The sequence below is a fragment of the Poecile atricapillus genome, chromosome 1 (genome assembly GCF_030490865.1).
Source record: "Poecile atricapillus isolate bPoeAtr1 chromosome 1, bPoeAtr1.hap1, whole genome shotgun sequence".
NCBI lineage: Eukaryota > Metazoa > Chordata > Aves > Passeriformes > Paridae > Poecile > Poecile atricapillus.
The window spans coordinates 76,421,405-76,440,706 of record NC_081249.1 but is presented as its reverse complement, the minus strand read 5'-3'; the positions used below and the strand labels follow the sequence as shown (position 1 = coordinate 76,440,706).

General features: G+C 35.9%; 1 protein-coding gene across 3 annotated transcripts in view; it reads left to right on the top strand.

Annotated features, from left to right (window-relative positions):
* The window catches only part of ARHGAP42 (Rho GTPase activating protein 42), a 139,691-nt gene that overhangs the window by 106,904 nt on the left and 13,485 nt on the right, over nt 1–19,302 (top strand). For all 3 annotated transcript variants that reach the window (XM_058836556.1, XM_058836547.1, XM_058836539.1), the window contains 11 exons: nt 2,194–2,303; nt 3,096–3,174; nt 4,069–4,108; nt 5,600–5,662; nt 7,199–7,273; nt 7,962–8,046; nt 9,265–9,323; nt 10,104–10,209; nt 14,423–14,582; nt 16,399–16,543; nt 18,503–18,883. In XM_058836556.1, coding sequence (XP_058692539.1) covers nt 2,194–2,303; nt 3,096–3,174; nt 4,069–4,108; nt 5,600–5,662; nt 7,199–7,273; nt 7,962–8,046; nt 9,265–9,323; nt 10,104–10,209; nt 14,423–14,582; nt 16,399–16,543; nt 18,503–18,883 — 1,303 coding nt within the window. The remainder of the gene's footprint in view (nt 1–2,193; nt 2,304–3,095; nt 3,175–4,068; nt 4,109–5,599; nt 5,663–7,198; nt 7,274–7,961; nt 8,047–9,264; nt 9,324–10,103; nt 10,210–14,422; nt 14,583–16,398; nt 16,544–18,502; nt 18,884–19,302) is intronic.

Sequence of the window (19,302 nt, the reverse complement as noted above, 5' to 3'; positions counted from 1 at the left end):
AAAATACAAACAGATAAGGCTGGTTTTCATAGATGAAGCAGTGCATGTATCATATAGCATGGATAAATATATAAGTAATGTTTCTTTTAAAACATATTTAAACCATATATTAAATAACTTCTCTAATGTGGTTGTTGTAAATGTATATGAAATCTATCACATTTGCACAGAATCATAGAATGGATGAGGTTTGGAAGGGGGCCCTGGAGATCTCTAATATAAACTCAGTTCAGGGTCAACAAGAACAGGCTGGTGAGGTCTGTGTCCAGTCAGGTTTTAGATATCTCCAAGGATGGAGCCATATGAGCAACCTGTTCCAGTGTTCAACCACAATAAAAAACTTTTTTTAAAGTTCAAATGGAATTACTTTTATTTGTGTTTGTGCCCATCACCTCTTGCCCTTCCACTGGGCACTACTGAGAAGAATCTGACTCAGTCTACTTTCCTTCCCATGAGGTATTTGTAGATCAGTCACTGATGTGATCCTTCTTCTCCAGTCCAAACAGTCCCAGCTCTCTCAGCTTCTCTTCATACGACAGATCACAGGATCATCAAGGTTGGAAGAGACCTTCAAAATCATCTAGTCCAACCATCAATGTAGCACCACCATAATCACCCCTACCCCAAGTGCCACATCCAGGCTGTTCTTGTACACCTTCAGAGATGGTGACTCCACCTGGTTAACTTACTTCAATGCCTAACCACTCTTGCAGTGAAAATTTTATTTTTAATATCTAACCTGAACCTCCCCTGGCACAACTTAAGGCTTCTCCCTCATGTTCTTTCACTTAAGACAGGGCAGAAGAGACTGACTCCCACCTCACTAAAGCCTCCTTTCAGGTAGTTGTGTTTCAGATCCTTAATCACCTTGGTATCCTTTACCTGGACATGTTCTAGCACATCACTGCCTCTCTTGTACCAGAGAGCCCAACACTGGGCGCAGCATTCCAGGTGTCCCTCGCCAGTGCTGAATGGAGGGTGAGGATTTATTTACTCCACTTGCAGGCAGCACCCTGCCTGATGCAAGGCTGATGGCCTTCTTTGCAGCAACATGACATTCCTGGCTCATGGTTACCTTGTCCACCAGAACCTGAAATTCCTTTTCTGCTAAGCCGCTCTCTGTCGTGTCAGCCTCATCCTATCATGGTGCCTGGGAGCATTGCTGTTCATGCATAGCAGTATTGACCCCATGGGTGTACCACTTGTGCCTGGCTGCAGTTGGACTTCTGTTGTGAGCTCAGCAGTTCAGGCAGAACCTCACCACCTCCCCATCTCACCCATATTTCACCTGTACTTGGATGTAGTAGGATGCAGTATCAAAAACATGGCTAAAGTTGAGATAAACAATATTCATTGTTCTTCCGTCATACACTGAGCCAGCCAACACGTTATAGAGGGCTATCAGGTTGATCCTGTATTATTTTTCCTTTATTAAATTCATGCTGACTGCTGTCCTTAATATGTTTGGAAATGCTTTGCATGATTATTTATCACCTTCCCAGGCATAAAGGTGATGCAGACTGGCCTATAGCTCCCCATAAGTTGTAAGGTCTGAAGTTGCATCAGGGGAGGTAGATATTACAAAAAATTTCTTCACCAAAAGGGTTGTCAAGCATTGGAACAGTCTGCCAGGGACTTGGTTAAGTCACCAACCCTGGAAGAATTTAAAAGATGAGTAGATGGTTTAGTTGTGACCTTTTCCAACCTGAATGGGCCTATGATTCTCTATCCTTTTCCTTGCTCTTGACAGAAGTGACATTTGCTTCCTCACATTCCTCAGAATCCCCAGTTGTGACAGCCTTGCCAATATTATAGCATGGTTTCATGATCATGGTGGCCAGAACTGGGAGTCAGCTTTATTCTTCAGAAATCTTTTTATCTGCATGTGAGAGTTGGAAGAATTACATTATTTTCATCTTAAGTGCATGTAATCAAGTTATATACACAGGTATTTTTAAGATTTGAATTTAGGGAATTACCTGAGATATAATGATTAAGTTACAAATATAAGACAGAAAACTATTAAATGTAGTCTTAATGTACAGAAAAAATACTGTATGTAATTGTATGCGTAAATAATTTTAATCCCTAGGTTAAGACATGTTCTTTGGACTGTTCATGCAGTTAAATTTAAGATGAAGCCAAGGTGTATAAGCATACTGCCTGTGCTAATTCCATTTTCTTGTTTTGTAGAATGGCCTTGTCACAAGCTCACCAGAAATGTTCAAGCTAAAATCTTGCATCAGGAGAAAGACAGATTCAATTGATAAACGTTTCTGCTTCGATATTGAAGTATTTGAGAGGTTTGTTTCCCTTGTGTTAACAATTTGAAAATAATTGCAACCAATAGACAATAATTACTCCTGTAATAGGAACACATGTTTACCAATATATTTGTATAGAAAGCCTAGACAAACTAGGCTTTCAAGACTTAGTACTTCTTTGTTAAAACCCGGTTTTCTAATTAAATTCATTACACAGCATATGTGTTGTCTTTACTACATGGTGTTTGCATGCAGATACAGCATGGATTATTATGGAACTTGTAGCAAAACTCACTGTCCTCTTTAAGAAACAGATCATAAATATTTTTATAAATATTTTATAAATACTTGTTAATATGCATATTACCTCTATTATTATCTAAATCTCTATTACTTTCAGAAATGTATGGTAGTATTTTTTTTTTCTTGAAAATTACATCCACAGTCTTTTTTCCACTTACTCCTGGGTATTATATCAGATATATGAGAATAGATTTCCTGTATTTAAGATATAGGTACGCAGTACTTTGTAGAAGCATTTTTTCCAATCTTGGGAATAAAGAGAAATATTGAATTAATTTTTGTGTTAAAATATGATAAATAGATGACTTGTATAGTAGTTTTCTAAAATTGTTATGACTTGTAACAAACTTTTAAAAAAGAGATGTGTATTATACCTAGCTCAGAATGATTCTGTTTTATCGGAGACTGTCAACTTTCTCTAACTTCTCTCTGTCTGTTATATATTCACATCACTATGCATGTGGATTCTGACTTTGGACACTGTTTGAGAAAACCAGTAACTTTAGTGAATGTGTGTGTTTTTGACAGACCTGGAATCATCACACTACAAGCTTTTTCAGAATCCAACCGAAAACTTTGGCTTGAAGCTATGGATGGAAAGGAACCAGTAAGGATATTTTTTAATTTTCATTTTACAGTTTTCTGGATCACATATTACATAAAGAAGCTAGTATACATTTCAGATACTCAGTTGCAATACCAGCAATTAGTTCTTTTCTTTGTGAGACACAAATGCAAGCACATAGTGAGGATAGCTACAAAGAAGAAAAGTAGATCTATTAATTTATACATTTATATATATATATATATTTATATATATTATTATTACATTTATATATATATATAGTTATTTTACGTTAGGATATATAAAGTCACAATATTTTAAGTAATACGATCATATATTGTCTAATAGGATTCATGGTTCTGGTAGCATATGTGAAGTGGTTGTTATTACAATGGTAAAGAACAACCATCTTTTGGGCAGTTTCATGGAGTAAACAATTAGTACCATGTCAAAAGGCATTGCAGAGAGCAGAAAAACATTTAAAGCTACAGAGAAACAGGCTTGACTGAGTTTTCTTCCCACTATTTGTCTGCTCTTGCAGTAGTCACTGAATGAGGGTGATATCAGACCTGTATCTGATGGGAAAAGAATGGTTGATCAGTTTTATGAACTCAGTGATTGTTTTTACATGCTTCTTGTTTGCCTGAACCAGTACAGGAATTATAATCACAAGATGCTTTGAAATTTAACCCATTTTGACTCAGTAAATCTGATTTCTAATGGATTAGTTGCATTATGGTAGCACAGAGCTGTAAACCAGTCTGTATGCTGAGCAGTAAATGTCAAGAAATCATGAAAGGCAAGGTAGGGATTTCCCTAGCAGCAGTCTAGTTCATAGCATTTTTCAACAATTCACAAACAATAAAGGATTTAAAGCACAAACATTGTCCTATTGTTGTTGTTTGGTTGGTTTTTTTATTTGTTTGTTTTTTACAGATCTACACCCTGCCAGCCATTATTAGCAAGAAAGAAGAAAGTAAGCTCTTTATGTTGACATACATATCTTGCAAACTTTTTTAATGTTACAGTTTCTTGATATATGTGTGGGAGAAAGAGATTATTTTATATTTTATTGCTGTGAAATAACTTTTTTGGATATCTAAACTTTGCCTGGCGTAACTTCAGGATATTTCCTCTTGTTCTATTGCTTGTTATTTAAGAGAAGAGCCTGACCCCCACCTGGCTGCACCCTCCTTTCAGGCAGTTCCAGAGAGTGATGAGGTCCCCCCTGAGGCTCCTTTTCTCCAGGCTAAACACCCCCAGCTCCCTCAGCTGCTCCTCACAGCACTTGTGCCCCAGACCCTTCCCCAGCTCCGCTGCCCTTCTCTGGACACGCTCCAGCCCCTCAATGTCTTTCTTGCACTGAGGGGCCCAGAACTGAGCACAGCATTTGAGGTGTGGCCTCAGCAGTGCCGAGTCCAGGGGGACGGTCACTGCCCTGCTCCTGCTGGCCACACCACTGCTGATCCAGGCCAGGATGCCATCGGCCTTCTTGGCCACCTGGGCACTGCTGGATCATGATCAGCTGCTGTCACCAGCACCCCCAGGTTCTTTTCTGTCACACAGCTTCCCAGCCACTGCCCCCAGCCTGTGGCACTGCCTGGGGTTGCTGTGACCCCAAGGGCAGGACCCAGCACTTGGCCTTGTTGAACCTCATGCAACTGGCCTTGACCCATCACATTTTTTTTAGTTTTAGGTGTATATGCACCTGTTAGAAATACACGGAGTAGCAAAGTTAGTGTATTTAAACATTCTATGAGATTTGTGTGCCTAATTGTATTAACACTGTATTAACACATTGGTTATCATATTATATTAGCACAAATATGTAAAAATAATTTAAATAATATATCTCAGAGAAAGAGATTTGTAAAATTTGGATATACATCCTCACTGGAGGTGTATTTGAGACTCTGAAAATCTGAAATTTAAGCTACTATCTGTTGTTTTATATGATGGTGTTTGTTTTAATGGTGACAAATATGCTATTTTAAGATCTTTATTTAGGTAGTTAGAGCACTTGGTGTTGAAGATGCAACATTAATACATTCATTTGAAATAAGATGACTAATTAAACTCAGCAATAAGGATTGTTCTCCTATGTTACCATTTTATGAATGATTTTGAGAGTATGCAAGCAACAAAGAATATTGTTGTATTAAAAACAATGAATGGTCATAATGTAGGTCCTGGACTCCTTAAAGTACTTTGCTCAGCAGCTTTCAGCTGTATCTTTAGAGAGGCTACTGATTGCTGAGAAAGACAGTAGAATATTAAGCTTCTAATGGTACAGAATGATTACAAAGTTGGGTTGTGAATGCTATGTGTCTACAAAGAGCCTATTACAGAGCAAGTATTATAATGTTATGGATAACCATATTAGCCCTCCTTGACTAGTGTGTGAGTGTAGCTCAACAGAAGATTCTGTATATTGATGTTGGAAAGTAATTACCTTTTTTTTTTATAGTGTTCTTAAATGAAGCAGGTTTCAACTTCGTGAAGAAATGTATTCATGCTGTAGAAACAAGAGGTGTGTATTAAACCACAAATAAGGTATTAGATTGTTGCATCTTTTTTTCTAAAATATGACTTTTTTTAATTCTACGTGTTTTACATCTGTGCTTTGAAGTGCATCCTTTATTTGGTTTGGACTTTTTCTATTTTATCTCTCTGCTTTTCACTCTAAATTGTCTTCAGTTCCAGCAACAATTCTAAACATATCATTTAAGTGATATTTTTAAACTTTTTCTGCAATTTCTTGTTGATTATACAGTTTAATACACAATTGTATGCATCTTTAGTCTTTTATTTGTGTTCACTGACTTGACTTGTGATACAGCTGTAGGGAGTCTCAGCTCCCAGCTTTGATTTCAGGTATGAAATCTGACGACCCAAAAGTGGCATCAGCACTGCTGGTACATTTGGGGTTTTTTTTTGTAGAGTATAACTCCTATCATTTTATTCACTAATGTTGTACATATTTTTTTTTTTTTTTAATGTTTAGCAGCATTTAATTTTCAACAACTCATTTTTGTTAGTGAGAATGTAAAAAAAGGGAATAATAATCACTCTGCTGATGAGGTGATATCTAACCACTCACAGTAAGTGTTAAATGGAGAGTTATGGCTGTATCATCTCCTATAAAATGAGACAGCCTTTTCTTGAGCTGTCAGTGTGCAGATCTCTTCTAATCCAAATGTGGTCTCTCTGTGCAGCTTTGAGCTCAACTTGAATTCAGTTTCTCAGCCAGCAATATTATCATTGTTGAGTCACTGCTGACTCAGAGCTTGCGTTATTTTCTGGGGCAGGGAGGGTAAAAGAGGGTTTCAAAACAAAACACCTAGGTTATCTAAGTAAGATGAGATTTAGGAATATTGTTTTCAATGGAAAAGTAGACAATTTTTAAATGTTAAGGCTTGAAGTGGGGAGAATGGAAGACATTTAAGCCCTGCTGATTTTAAAAAGCAGTTAAAAATAATAAAATAATCATGACTGAAATATTTAAATACTTTATTTGAATGTCGCTCTTTAAACATTATTTGTTGTTATTATTGTCTGTGCTATTAAAAAAGGCCTGTCAATTTTAACTGGCAGCTTAAATTCTCAACAGATGTGTTGCAACAGTATATAGTATATATTTTTGTTTTCATACAAATGTCAATCATGTCTCATTTGAAAGAGATGATGGTCTAAGCAAACACAGGTGCTTAGTAATTCCACTGTCATCTAGGCAATATAAACTTATTGATGTGTAATGTGTTTTAGGACTGCTTTTAGACCTTATTTTTCACTTTTCCTAGTCATCACCTTGTTGTTTGCTAATACAGGTCATTTCTATGCAAAAGGATTCTGTTAATGTAAAATTGTGCTTAGTGTACAGTATGGTGTGGACTCAGTAGAATGTATTTGTTAATATCCCACAAGAGATTGCCACAGGATAAAGCAGTACTTAAGAATGTAATGGTACATTTAGAAGTTTTGAAAACATACATCAAGAATGCATCAGCATATATTGAAATAACCATATTATTTTCATTATTTTCATTTACTTGTTTTCCCAATGTAGGTATTACAATCCTGGGGCTGTATAGAATAGGTGGTGTAAATTCCAAGGTGCAAAAGCTGATGAATACCATATTTTGTAAGTATCTGAAGTGCACTTTTGTCAGTGTGCAGTGTGCATGCTGTGGTCCCTTTTGCCTTAGCTGCTGTGCTGAGAAGAGTGTGTCATAATATTCACAATTTTGTATGTGCATTTACTGCCACTAAATTGAGTTAAAATGAGTGATTCATCTGTAAGTTCTTGTGTACATTAGTAGTCAATTCTGCATGTTACACATGAGCAAATTACTAATAAAAATGCTTTTCTTCTTCTAGCTTTAAAGTTCTATTTATTGATATATACTTGGCTTGTTCCACAAGTTCTCCAAAGCTTAGTTCCATAACACATCATGGCTCAGCTTAATAGACACTTGTTCCAGTCTTTCACTTTTCTTGCTGATTGATCTCTGTGGTGCTTTTTTTTGCATGTCTAAGACAAATGAATTAATAATTCTCCATAGACTTGGGCTTATTTAACACTTTGATACAGTTAATTATTATTATAAACATTAAGTTAATGTTTACGGTTACTAACTATGAGCACTGAATTTTTTTTTATTAATAATTTGGCAGAGATTAAAAGATTTGAATTGATCAGATTTGTGGTTATTGTAGCTAATAAATATTTAGTTGAGCTACATGGCTGATCTAGTAGCTTCTGTTTTGCTACTTTTCTGGTTAATGTGTTAGTCAAACTGTGACAAAATCCTAACTCAAATTTCTACCAGCCCCTAAATCGCCTCCTGATATGGATATTGATATGGAAATTTGGGACAATAAAACAATAACAAGTGGACTAAAAAACTACCTCAGGTAAGTATGACCCCACACAGTTTCAGTATTCCTTTTCTGGCCCATTAATCTTCGCCTTGTTACTATCATATTATGTTTCTTGTATCCATTGCCATGGTAATAAATGAGTATTTTATTATTCCGCTTAATGTTCCTGTGATTATGTATCATAATACACACCTTCAACCTTTTTAAGATAATCCTGCCTTATATAGCCCTAAATTTAATTAATTGCATGTTTTTATTTTAATTTATGTTAACCACAAAGGGTGTTGTGCTCAGTCTTTCCTTTGTGAATCCCTTGTGTACCATAAAATTTCATGACATTATGGTTGAATGAAAATCCTAGCAAAAGCATAAGTTTTTATCTTATGCTCTTAATATTTTCACAATTAAAATATCCCTCCTGCCATTTTTGCTGATAAGAGACAGAATTGTCAAAAATTACAGTACTTCTGAGATAACTCCTTTGGATCTCAATACATAATGTTCAAAAGAGATACAATAAAAAGTATCAGACCCAGATGATAGGTGTTCTATGCCTTCTGAAAACCTGTATTTCCTAAACAAGTCACCTAACAAAGGGTAGCATCAGAAATCCCTGTCAACCTGGAAAACATGCCTAGGATTTACAGCAGAATGCTCATGTACATTTCCTTAAAAAGACTGGCTTTGGTCAGTCTTGAATTTGAGTTTGAATTAAATTGAATAAATTTAAAATACATCTTCAGAAGCACAAGTCATCGTAGCTACTGTGTTTGTGAAATTAGGACATCAGTGAGCAAGCAGGAGCTGTGTGTTTGTGTCTGTAAGGGAACTCACAGTCTGCCTTTCAGAGGGTTACTCTTTTAAGATCTCTCAGATCAGAATTTCAGTCCCAAATTTCTTCAGATTTTTGTGTTTGTTGGGCAGAAAGTTGCTTCTGCAGCCCACTATACCGTGTCTGCAGCTGTATTTATTCCTGTCCTATGATATGGAAGACAGGAAGCATTGAGGCTCTGTGCTGAAGTAACATTTTCCTTATTAACTTACATGGTGACACCAGATTCAACTCAAATTGATTTTCAGGCAGTGTACTTGACTGAGTTGTATACTAGCTGTAATCAGGCGTCACTGAATTGGATTTCCTAGGACCAATAGAAAATTGTGCAGATGTTGAGGGTGCTATCATAATCACACTCATAAAACTTACATTTTGAGTCTGTTTTAAATTTTAAATTTTTGGTTTTTTACAACCAGGTGTCTTTCAGAACCACTGATGACTTTCAAGCTGCACAAAGATTTCATTGTTGCTGTTAGTAAGTAAAAAGTAAAATGATAAAATATGCTTTCATGATAGTAATACTGTTTCTAGCTTCTAACCTCTTCAGTCACCATCTTTACTTTTCTCCTTGCTCTAATATGCAGCAGTCCAGCCCTCAAAACAGAGAAGTCACACTAGATGAAGCTGTTCAGTGGTTTGTTCTGATCTTTTTAGTGGTTCTGCGTGACTGCCTTCTGCATGAAGTTTTGAACCCTCATTTAGATGTTTGTTTGTTTGTTTGCTTGCTTGTTTGGTTTATATTGGCTGGTAATTAATTTCTAACATTCATCCCTCTCATCCAGGGACCTTTATTTTCCTAGCTTGCCTTGAGAAACCAGAAAGGGCGAAAGTGAACTCCTTTTCACAAATGCAGTAATTGGATACAAAGATAGTGGAGATCATTTTTCTAAGGACTTCAGTTTAGAATTCAAAGATATTTCTCTATTTTCTCTTGTCTTGATAAGAATAAAAGACACCAAATAATTTTAGCTATTTTATTAGATTAAATCTTAGACTTCACTGAAGTAGCACATCAAGTCAATACTGTCATTAATTTGTTGGTTCCTGTATTGATAGTAATTGCTTTAGGCGAGTTACTTGAAATACAGATTTCACAGTGTAATAAATATAATCAAATTTTCCTCATCATTTGAAAGCTAATTTTGTTTGGATCCTCCTAATGCATGTTTGTGTTAGCATACAGGCACTGATGTCATTTGTAGTCACTTCTTAGCACACGTTCTGATTTCTCAACAATTTGTTTTCTGTTTAATAGAGTCAGATGATCAGAACTACAGAGTTGAGGCAGTGCATGCACTTGTGCATAAATTACCAGAGAAGAACAGAGAGATGCTGGACATCCTTATTAAGCACTTGGTCAAGTAATTATTTCTTATTTTTCTCTTTGGTAATATTGTAAGATGTTATAATTTCTGCTTTAAATTTGTCAGTGTTGCTTAAACCATTCTCTGTGTTGAAACAATGACACTTGTAATTACATTTGATTTCTAAAATGCTATTCTCAACTTAACTGAAATAATAGTCTCTGGAGAAACAGAATAAAAACATCATAAAGTGTCACCAAGATGGCCAACTATGTTTATAAAAAAAACCTAGTCAATGTTTTCATTCATATTCTTACTTACTACAGGACTTCGAACCAATTAAATTTAAGAAACATCTAACACTATGCCAAGGTTGATGGAAAACGCTGGTTTGAATCTGTCTCAAAGTCCCAGAGTGTTTCAAGAATGAGATAGATTAGAAAGGAGATGGAAGGAGATAGATGATATGATAATTCCTGTTTTTTATGCTTGATCTTATTTTTCTCTCTAACAAGTCTGAAATGTAATATCACTTGAAAGCACTAATTTGAAGAATTTTAATTTGTAGTTTTGATAGCTACATAGATGTCCAACTTTTGAATCTCCTTTAATATTCCATTGATTTTTAGTTGTCAAATGGAAACATTTTGCATTTCTTTAAGTTGGTGAGCTTTTGTCTTCACAGAATTACACTTGACATGTGCTGTGAGATAAAAAAAGAGAAGTTTTTATTCTTCTAAGTTTCTGTATATATTTGGTTAGTTTTTGCTGGTATTTGCTCACTACTTTTGAATATGTATTATTCTTTCTGATTTAGGATGCTGTTTATTATCAGTCATCTGGGAATGTGAAAAGTGAAACAGTAGTTATTCAGATAAGGCTCACATGATTTACACATTTAGAAACATGAGGAGAGTCCATTTGTTTTCATTCAATTCACTACGTCCCAGATGTTTTGCTTTTTTGAACACAGCTTGAGCTACAGGCTGCAGTAAGCTTTCTGCGGTGGTGCCTAATGCAGTTTTACTTCTTGTTATAGAAATGAGAACTTTGAACATTTCTTTGACAGGAAATAATTTAGGCCTGAAAAATTGGTTTTAGCTCATTATGTCATTAGTCCCTGGAGAACTAGCATTAGAGCAAGCTGCTGTAAATGCATTCATTGAAAAACCTGATTAGGCAGACTTTGACTCTCACTATAATAGAGCCAGGTAGAAAAAAGTTTTGTAAGTTACTTTACTCACAGAACTGTTTAATTAACTAAAAAAATACAATACCTATTCCCTTGAAACCCTCAAAAAAGTGAAATTATTTAATGAAGGATTAACAATTTTGTAAAAGCTGCTGGTCTGGAAGCTTCAAAATTAGAGAGAGATAAATAAGCATAGGAACTAACTTACTTGTCAGTGTAATTACTGTTAGGCAAGAATTACTTTCTTGACTTCTTTTCCTGGCCTCTTAATTCTCTGTGATCTCAGATGCAATTCCAAAGAAAAACATACCTGTAGTATTCCTTTCTTTAATTGTTCTCTTCAGCTCTATCTTTTCTCATCTTTGCTGTGATTCTCATTTCATATAGATGTAATCTTAGTTTTACACTGAATGCCTTCAGTACTTTTCTTTCCAACATTCAATTCACCCCTTCTAATTTCCATATAATTTGCCAGCTGTTGTTTATGCTAGCAATTCTGAGCATATGAGACTGAATTTAAAATCAGTCTCTTGAGTGTATTAGCCATCTTCCTCCCTCATCTTTTTCCTACCACTGTGTGGAGATTTTTCAAGGAAGAGATAAATGGCAGGTAAAGTGCCTAATTTTACGAAAATGGGAAAACTTGAGGGGAAAAAAAATTCAACCTCCCGTTTTCATCATTCTTTTATTGAAAATACAGTTTCAAAACGCATATTTCCTTCCCTATATTTCTTTTAGCTGTTCAGTTCCTTTATAAATGCTTTTGCATAAAAGTGAAAATACTGCAGCTCTGGGTTATAAAATAAGGATAATGTTATTTTTTCTTAATTATTTTTTTATTTAATTTAATTAATTTAGGTCATAAGGTCTTTACGTCTTTGCCTAGCTTGACTTTTGTGTTACTGTGCAAATTTAAATAGGATCAGATGATGTGGGATGTAGATCGTACTAGAAACAAACAAAACTGGCAAATCCTGAGAAGCACCCTGGAGAGAGGTGCTACTGCATGGATACATAGTCAGTAGCTAGGTAAACATGCCAAGTTTGGTGTTACTTTCAATGGGAAACTCATTTTTTGGTTTTTAAACCTACCTAGTCAAATTATGTCTACTCTAAAGAATGAATCAGTTTTTGGTATGATGTAACAACACAATGCTTTTCTGTGGTAAGTAGTTGGGAGTCTGCAGTCTGGCGGTATCACAGATTTGCTGGTGATACATCAAATGAAGAGATTCTGAGGAGAAAGCAATGACATCTCAATGAATGCCCTACAGCTACCTGAAATGCATGATTACCTCAGCTTCTGTCTGTGCTGTAGCTCAGCACCAGTAGGAGTAGGTCAGGGGAAAGTGGCTATCAAAATGATCCATTTACAGCCCTGGGTTCTTTCTCTTTTGCAAGAAATTGAGCCTTTGAAATGCGTTGTAGAAAGCCCTTTCTGGCTATAGTGTTATTAAATTCGCCATTTCTTTTATTAACCAAGCTCCCAAATTTGTAACCAAGGAAACCCAAACACCAGACAAACACTATCTTCTCTCTTATGCTATAAGATTATGTTTGTGTAACAGACCTCTGCAGTTACTGTGCAGCACACAGCAGAGTAACATTGCCAAGGGAGGGGGTTTTTAAAGTTTTTTATAGCACATCTAAAGCTGAGTTATTCAGCATTTTCATTAAAATACTAGTGGACTTCCCAAAAGACCCTTAGTCATCTAAGATAAACGTAAGATCAGTTTCAGAGAAAGTTATACTGAGCTAAAAATATGCTTTAACAATGGAGTCGTTTTCATGATATGGCTTCTAAATAATGATCTCTGCCAGTGTGTCTGAGGTAACATTTTGGAAAATTTTGAGATAACTTATTTGAGCAATGTAAGAAATATGTAAGATGATAGGCATTTGTCTTCCTGCAGTTTATAATCATGCTGCCTCCTATACAAATCCCTTTCCCATATTTCTCCTCCTTCTTGATGTAAATGGGTGCTAAAATCTTCCTGGCCCAAATATAAGGGGAATGTTTTATAGATTCTACTATTTCTTAGTTTTAAAAGTTGCAAGAGTTATTTTAATTGTGTAGAAAATGGCTAAAAATGCTTATCTTGACAATTGTAGCAGATGGCAGTGAGGAGGAAAATGTGAGCCAGGGCTCATTAATAAGTTCTATTTAGTAACAGATTCAATAAAATTAAGCATTAAGGTAATTTTAAAATCCTGACTTGGCATAATATTCCTCAGACATGAGGCAATAGGACAGCTGTGACTGGGGAATCACTGGCAGTAGTTTCAAAATATCTATGATGACACAGTTTTTATTTGGCAAATCTTAATAGTGTAAGGAGAGAAATGGGGCATTGATTATTACTGATTGAGATTTAGCTATCTGATTGCGAAAACTAAGCTTTTAAATTCTACATTAAAAAGAAGAAAGAAAAGCAGAAAAGGTATGTGATAACATAATATGCAGAAGTAAGAGGTTAATGTGTTTTAAAGCTGGATGTCATTATGATCACCTAATGTTATCTATCACACAAAAACAATAATTTCACTGAATCCATTGATCCCATGTTTTCACCAAGTTGATAAAGAGCGCCTATTGCAAATTAAGTGTTTTCAGTAACTAAGCTTCATTCTTTTACATGAAAACTAAGATATGGTTGATCTCTGTTACCACACAGCCTTTTCAATAAATCCAGTCAAAAGTATGTAAGGACCTGTATAATCTTTGGAGAGAGATAGTGCTTGCCCTAAGACTTCTAAACTTTAGGTGTTCTGAATCTCTCTGTGTAGAACTCCAAATACAGCCTTTCCCTGTCAGGTGTATCAGGAACTGAAATACTACTCTAGGAAAACATACTCATCATCCATTAAACTACTGCATGATAGGAGCCTTAATGGAAATATCCTAGTTGTACTACATTGTATTTTGATTATAGTGTAAGTGGAAGTTTTAAAAATGTTTTTTAAAGAGAGGCATGAACTTGGGATCTTGTGAAAGTAATGGTCTTAGCAAGTTTTTGACTGTTAAAATTGTAGTTTAGCAGAGCAATTGAATCACGTATTGTTTGTGTTTATTTAAAGGGTATCATTGCATAGTCAACAAAATCTAATGACTGTATCCAACCTTGGTGTTATCTTTGGACCAACTCTGATGAGAGCTCAAGAAGAAACTGTGGCTGCTATGATGAACATTAAGTTTCAGAATATCGTCGTTGAAATTCTGATAGAGCATTATGAAAAGGTAGAAAGAAATTATCTGTTCTGTTATTAAGTGGGACTAAGATCTCATTTTCATTACCATGATTCAGTCCTTAAGAATAAAGAGTCCAAAATTTGTAGGTCATTAATGAAAATAATTGCTTCTTCTCACTCCTTGCTATGGATCTGTATTCCTAGCAAGTCTTTCACAACTGTGCAAGGTACAGATCCAAGACATAATCTCCCATGCTTTGAAGGCATTGCTCTGAATCTTTAGTTACTTTCTGAATATTGCTTCCTGAATCTAGAAACAGAAAGAGAAGGTCGTAACTTCACTCCTGGCTGCTCCAGCTCTTTCTTGCTATCGTTGTATGAAGTTCCACACAGGGTGGATGTGCAGATTCTCCTCTGAGTGCATCAGGTCAGAGTGTTTCTGACCATTGCTGTCCTTAGGGGACATCTCAGCTGCATAGTGGAGATTAGTCACTAGAAGACTTAAGGACTTGAGCAGGAAGTTTAAACACTTTCAGTCACTACCATTGCTGGTATCAATTTCACTGAAAGGCCTCCCCAGAGTTTTTGTTTCCATTTTAAACAATTTGATTTCAGAATTCAGACAAAAATTCAAGACCTCCTTTACTTAGCAGTCAAAAGCAATTTTATTCTGGGGGTCTTAGTTGAGCTATGTCATCTCCTCTCATCACTGACAAAGTGAAAAAGCTTTGAGTTTCTTTCATTACACATTACTCAGCTAAGTGGCAGCTCCCAGTAAATACCAGGTTTCCCTGCACAGGTTGATCAGTAATTGCTGACAGTACAGCTTGGTATCATCAGTTATATTTCATAGGGACTCCCCAAAATGGCTATGATCCTGATAGCCTTCTTGGTTCTGATTGAAAAACATATATATTGCATTTTTCCAACACTGATTTTTTTCTCCAGAAAATCAGAGCTCATTCAGCACAAAGACTAGGACTGTACAACCAAAGTCACTCTTGCTTTATTTCTCTGTCTACAAACATGTTTTTATATTGATATGCTAACCACTAGTGCTTAATACAGTAGTTTAGTTATAGTAGTTTTATTGTACTTTGAGAGCATCTCAAGATGTCCACCAAAGTATTTCCTACTGTGGAAGTACATTTGCTTTCTTCCACTTCTATGAATGGCACCAAGATGTCTTTTCATGGTTCATTTCATGTTTTGAGAATGCTCTATAGCTAAAGGGCACAGAAATCCTTTCAGAGATGCCTTCTGCCATAGCATGGTAAAAAATTGAGTTTTTTCTGCAGCTATGAAGTGTAAAATTGACCAGTGGTAGCAGTGGTGTGTAAAAGATAAGAACCAGGAGATGCCTCAAACATAAAGTTGATACTCATTAAACTTGACTTGTTTGGCCAGATAAAGCTTTCTGAAATCCAGATTTGGTTGTAATAAGTTATGACTGTGACATATTTCTGTGATATGTAAAGACTTTTGCTGGAACACAGAGGAAAATAAAAATCAACTTCGTCATGATATTTTTTAAAATATATTACTTCTTGGAGAAGAGTCATTAGTAGGCACCTATTTGTTTTACAGTTTCAGCTGTTAAGACCTTCTTTACAAGAGCTAGAAAATAAATCTATTTCAACAAATTCATACAGATATTAAGTACAGCTCAGTATTGTGGTTCTTGAGTTGTAAAATGAGACCAAAGCAAAGTTTATGTTTTGTGACTTTACTCTTTTGTAATGTATGAGACTATGATAGTGTTAATTTCAAGCTTAGTGGTGAGGAAAACAAATGGATTAATACCGAAAGTGTAGGAGTACTTCCATTGTTTAATGTAATTTTTTTCCATTTTTTTAATCATGCAGATATTTCACACTGCACCAGACCCCAATATCCCTCTTCCCCAGCCTCAGTCCCGATCGAGTTCAAGAAGAACAAGAGCAATTTGTCTCTCCACAGGTTCGCGTAAACCCAAAGGAAGATACACACCATGTCTAGCAGATCCTGACAGTAAGTTTGTCATTGTATACTGGTTGTTTTGCTTCTTATGTCATCTTTTAACTTTGCCTGAATAATATCCTATAGATACTGTATTCCAGTGATGATAAGTATCAGCTTTTTAACCTCTTTGAGTCACAGCAGCCCTGTTAACTGCATTCCTCACTTCTCAGATGAGGAAGGATGTTTGGCTATAGGCAATCTTGCATTGCATGCAGTTTTCAACATCATTTAACGTAGACTTTATATTCTAATCTAAATTTAGTCTACTTTGAGACACAAAAGTTCATTACATGATGTTCATCTCATTTGCTTGCAAGATTGTTAGTAAGGTTTGGAAACAGTAAATGCAGTCTTTTCTCTCCTCCTATAACAAATGTAATTCAGTCAAGGATAGGAGATCAAAACCATCACTTGGCTTTTTTCACATGCATGAAACTGTGGTCATTGTTAGTATTCTCCCAGGAATATTCGAGTATATGTATATTTATCATATGGCTTACTGTTTAACAGCAGGGAGTTACATCTATAATTAATTGCTGCTTTAGAATGCTTACTTATTTTAATATAGATGTAATTAAAAACTTTCACTTCATTCATTTTCATCCATTTTTTTACTTACTAGCTGTACCTGTAAGGAGTATTAAAACTTTATAAAAGCTTAAGTCATTAACAATTCCACTACTGCAACATACTTCCTAAAAAATTTTTGTCCCTTGGTTCCTCCAGAACATTTATATGAAACTGGTTCAGTAAGTTAATCCACAGTTAAAGTGCATCTCTTCTTGAGGAGCTATAGTAATTCTGAAGTCTGTAATGTTAAGGAATCTATCCTCAGTATATTCTTGCACAGCTTCTGCATTTTCCATACACCTATGTTACATGTTTCCTGGCAGGGAGAGTTTAAATACTAAATAAAAATAGCTCCCTGCACACAGATTGCCTGAGTGAGTGACATGGGATCCTGAGTAAGAAGTTACAAAGGGGCAGTCAGTTACACTCACCAGAGGACAAACTGGGCAAGTTTCAGGTGTTTTTCACTGTGTAACTGCAATGAATGAATACCACTATAAAAAAGGGACAATTTGTGCAAGTATTTTGCGGAGTGTAGGTAAAATCATGCTTCTTCAGGATGTGGCAGGGGAAGTTCAGGCTAGACATCTGGAAGAATTTCTTCACTGAAAGGCTTGTCAAGCAATGGAGCAGTTACCAGGGAAATGGTGAAGTCTCCATCCCTGGAAGTGTTCAAAAAATTAACTTAGTGCCATGCTTTAGTTGACATGGTGAAGTTTGGTCAAAGGTTGGATTCGATGATCTTGGAGGTCTTTTCCAACCTAAATGATTGTATGACTTCTATGATGCTACGTTTGGTGGCAGTTTGATTGCCACTAGGTCTGATCCAACAGATTTCCACTTGTATTTTGCTTATTAGCTAAAACTCAGCACTTGTGTAAACAAGTTACAATTATTATCTCACTTGTGCCCTGAAAATGCTGAGGTAGAAGCGGAGGTACTCTTCTTACCAAATATTCTAGGTGTGGCAGGAGACAGGTAAGAGGGAGCCAAGGCTTCTGACAATAACATTTTCAGAGTGCTAGATGGCTTTAAGTCATCATATAAATGATGTATGGACGCAAATATATTGCAGTAAATAAAGGAAATCTATATGGTTTGAGAAAAGAGATACAGGTTTCATATTTTAGGGAATGGTAAAAAATTACAGAAAATGCATCTGACAAAAAATGCATCAGCCAATCTTGCACCTTTCAAGGGACTAATGCTCTCTAAATAAGCAAGATGAGTCTTCAAGTTGTAAATAAAAAAAAAAAAGAGTTGTGTTCTTTCTGCAGGAAACCACAGATTAATGAATTTGGTAACAAATAAGGTACAAAGGAGCTAAAAGTGGCACGGGATTATAAAAAGCAGATTATTTGTTCACACTCTCTCTCCCTTCCCCTGCCTCCTCCCAAGGTGACTCGTACAGCAGTAGCCCCGACAGCACTCCCATGGGCAGCATCGAATCTCTGTCTTCTCACTCCTCTGAGCAGAACAGCACCACCAAGTGCACACCCTCACAGCCAAGGGAGAAATCAGGAGGGATTCCTTGGATTGCCTCTCCCGCTTCTTCTAATGGCCAGAAAAGCTCAGGCCTGTGGACTACAAGTCCAGAATCTTCATCAAAGGAGGATGCAACCAAAACAGACGTGGAATCAGACTGTCAAAGCATAGCTTCCGTCACTGGACCAGAAAATGCCTCTCCACCAACAGACCTGACCAAAAAGAGTTCCTACAGTCTGTCAGGGCTGAAAAGGTCTTCAGCATCTTCCCTTAGATCAATTCCATCAGCTGAAGGTAATTCCCAAGGTCTTTTATCACATCAGTGTTTACTTATGCAGCAGAAAACAAGAGCTGGGTATTGATAAAGCTAATGATATTCGTTAGTCTTGTTTGTTTGTTTGTTTGTTTGCTTGTTTTTAATTTTTGTGGTAAGTTGTTTCAGTTTTCAAAATGCTTCTGACATATTTCCATTGCTTATAACCTGCATAGTTCACACAGTTTAAAAGATATGTTTCTCAAATTTAGATCACTCTTTATCCTCCTACAATTCATCTAAAATTTATTATACAGAATAATACTATAGATTAGAAATATTAGTAATAGAGGTATTGTGCTTGTATTTTGGGATCTCTGCATTATGACAACTTTTAAAGCATTATTAATCATTGGTTGGTCTTTGACATAAGGAGAGAAGCAGATGCAGTTTTCATCTT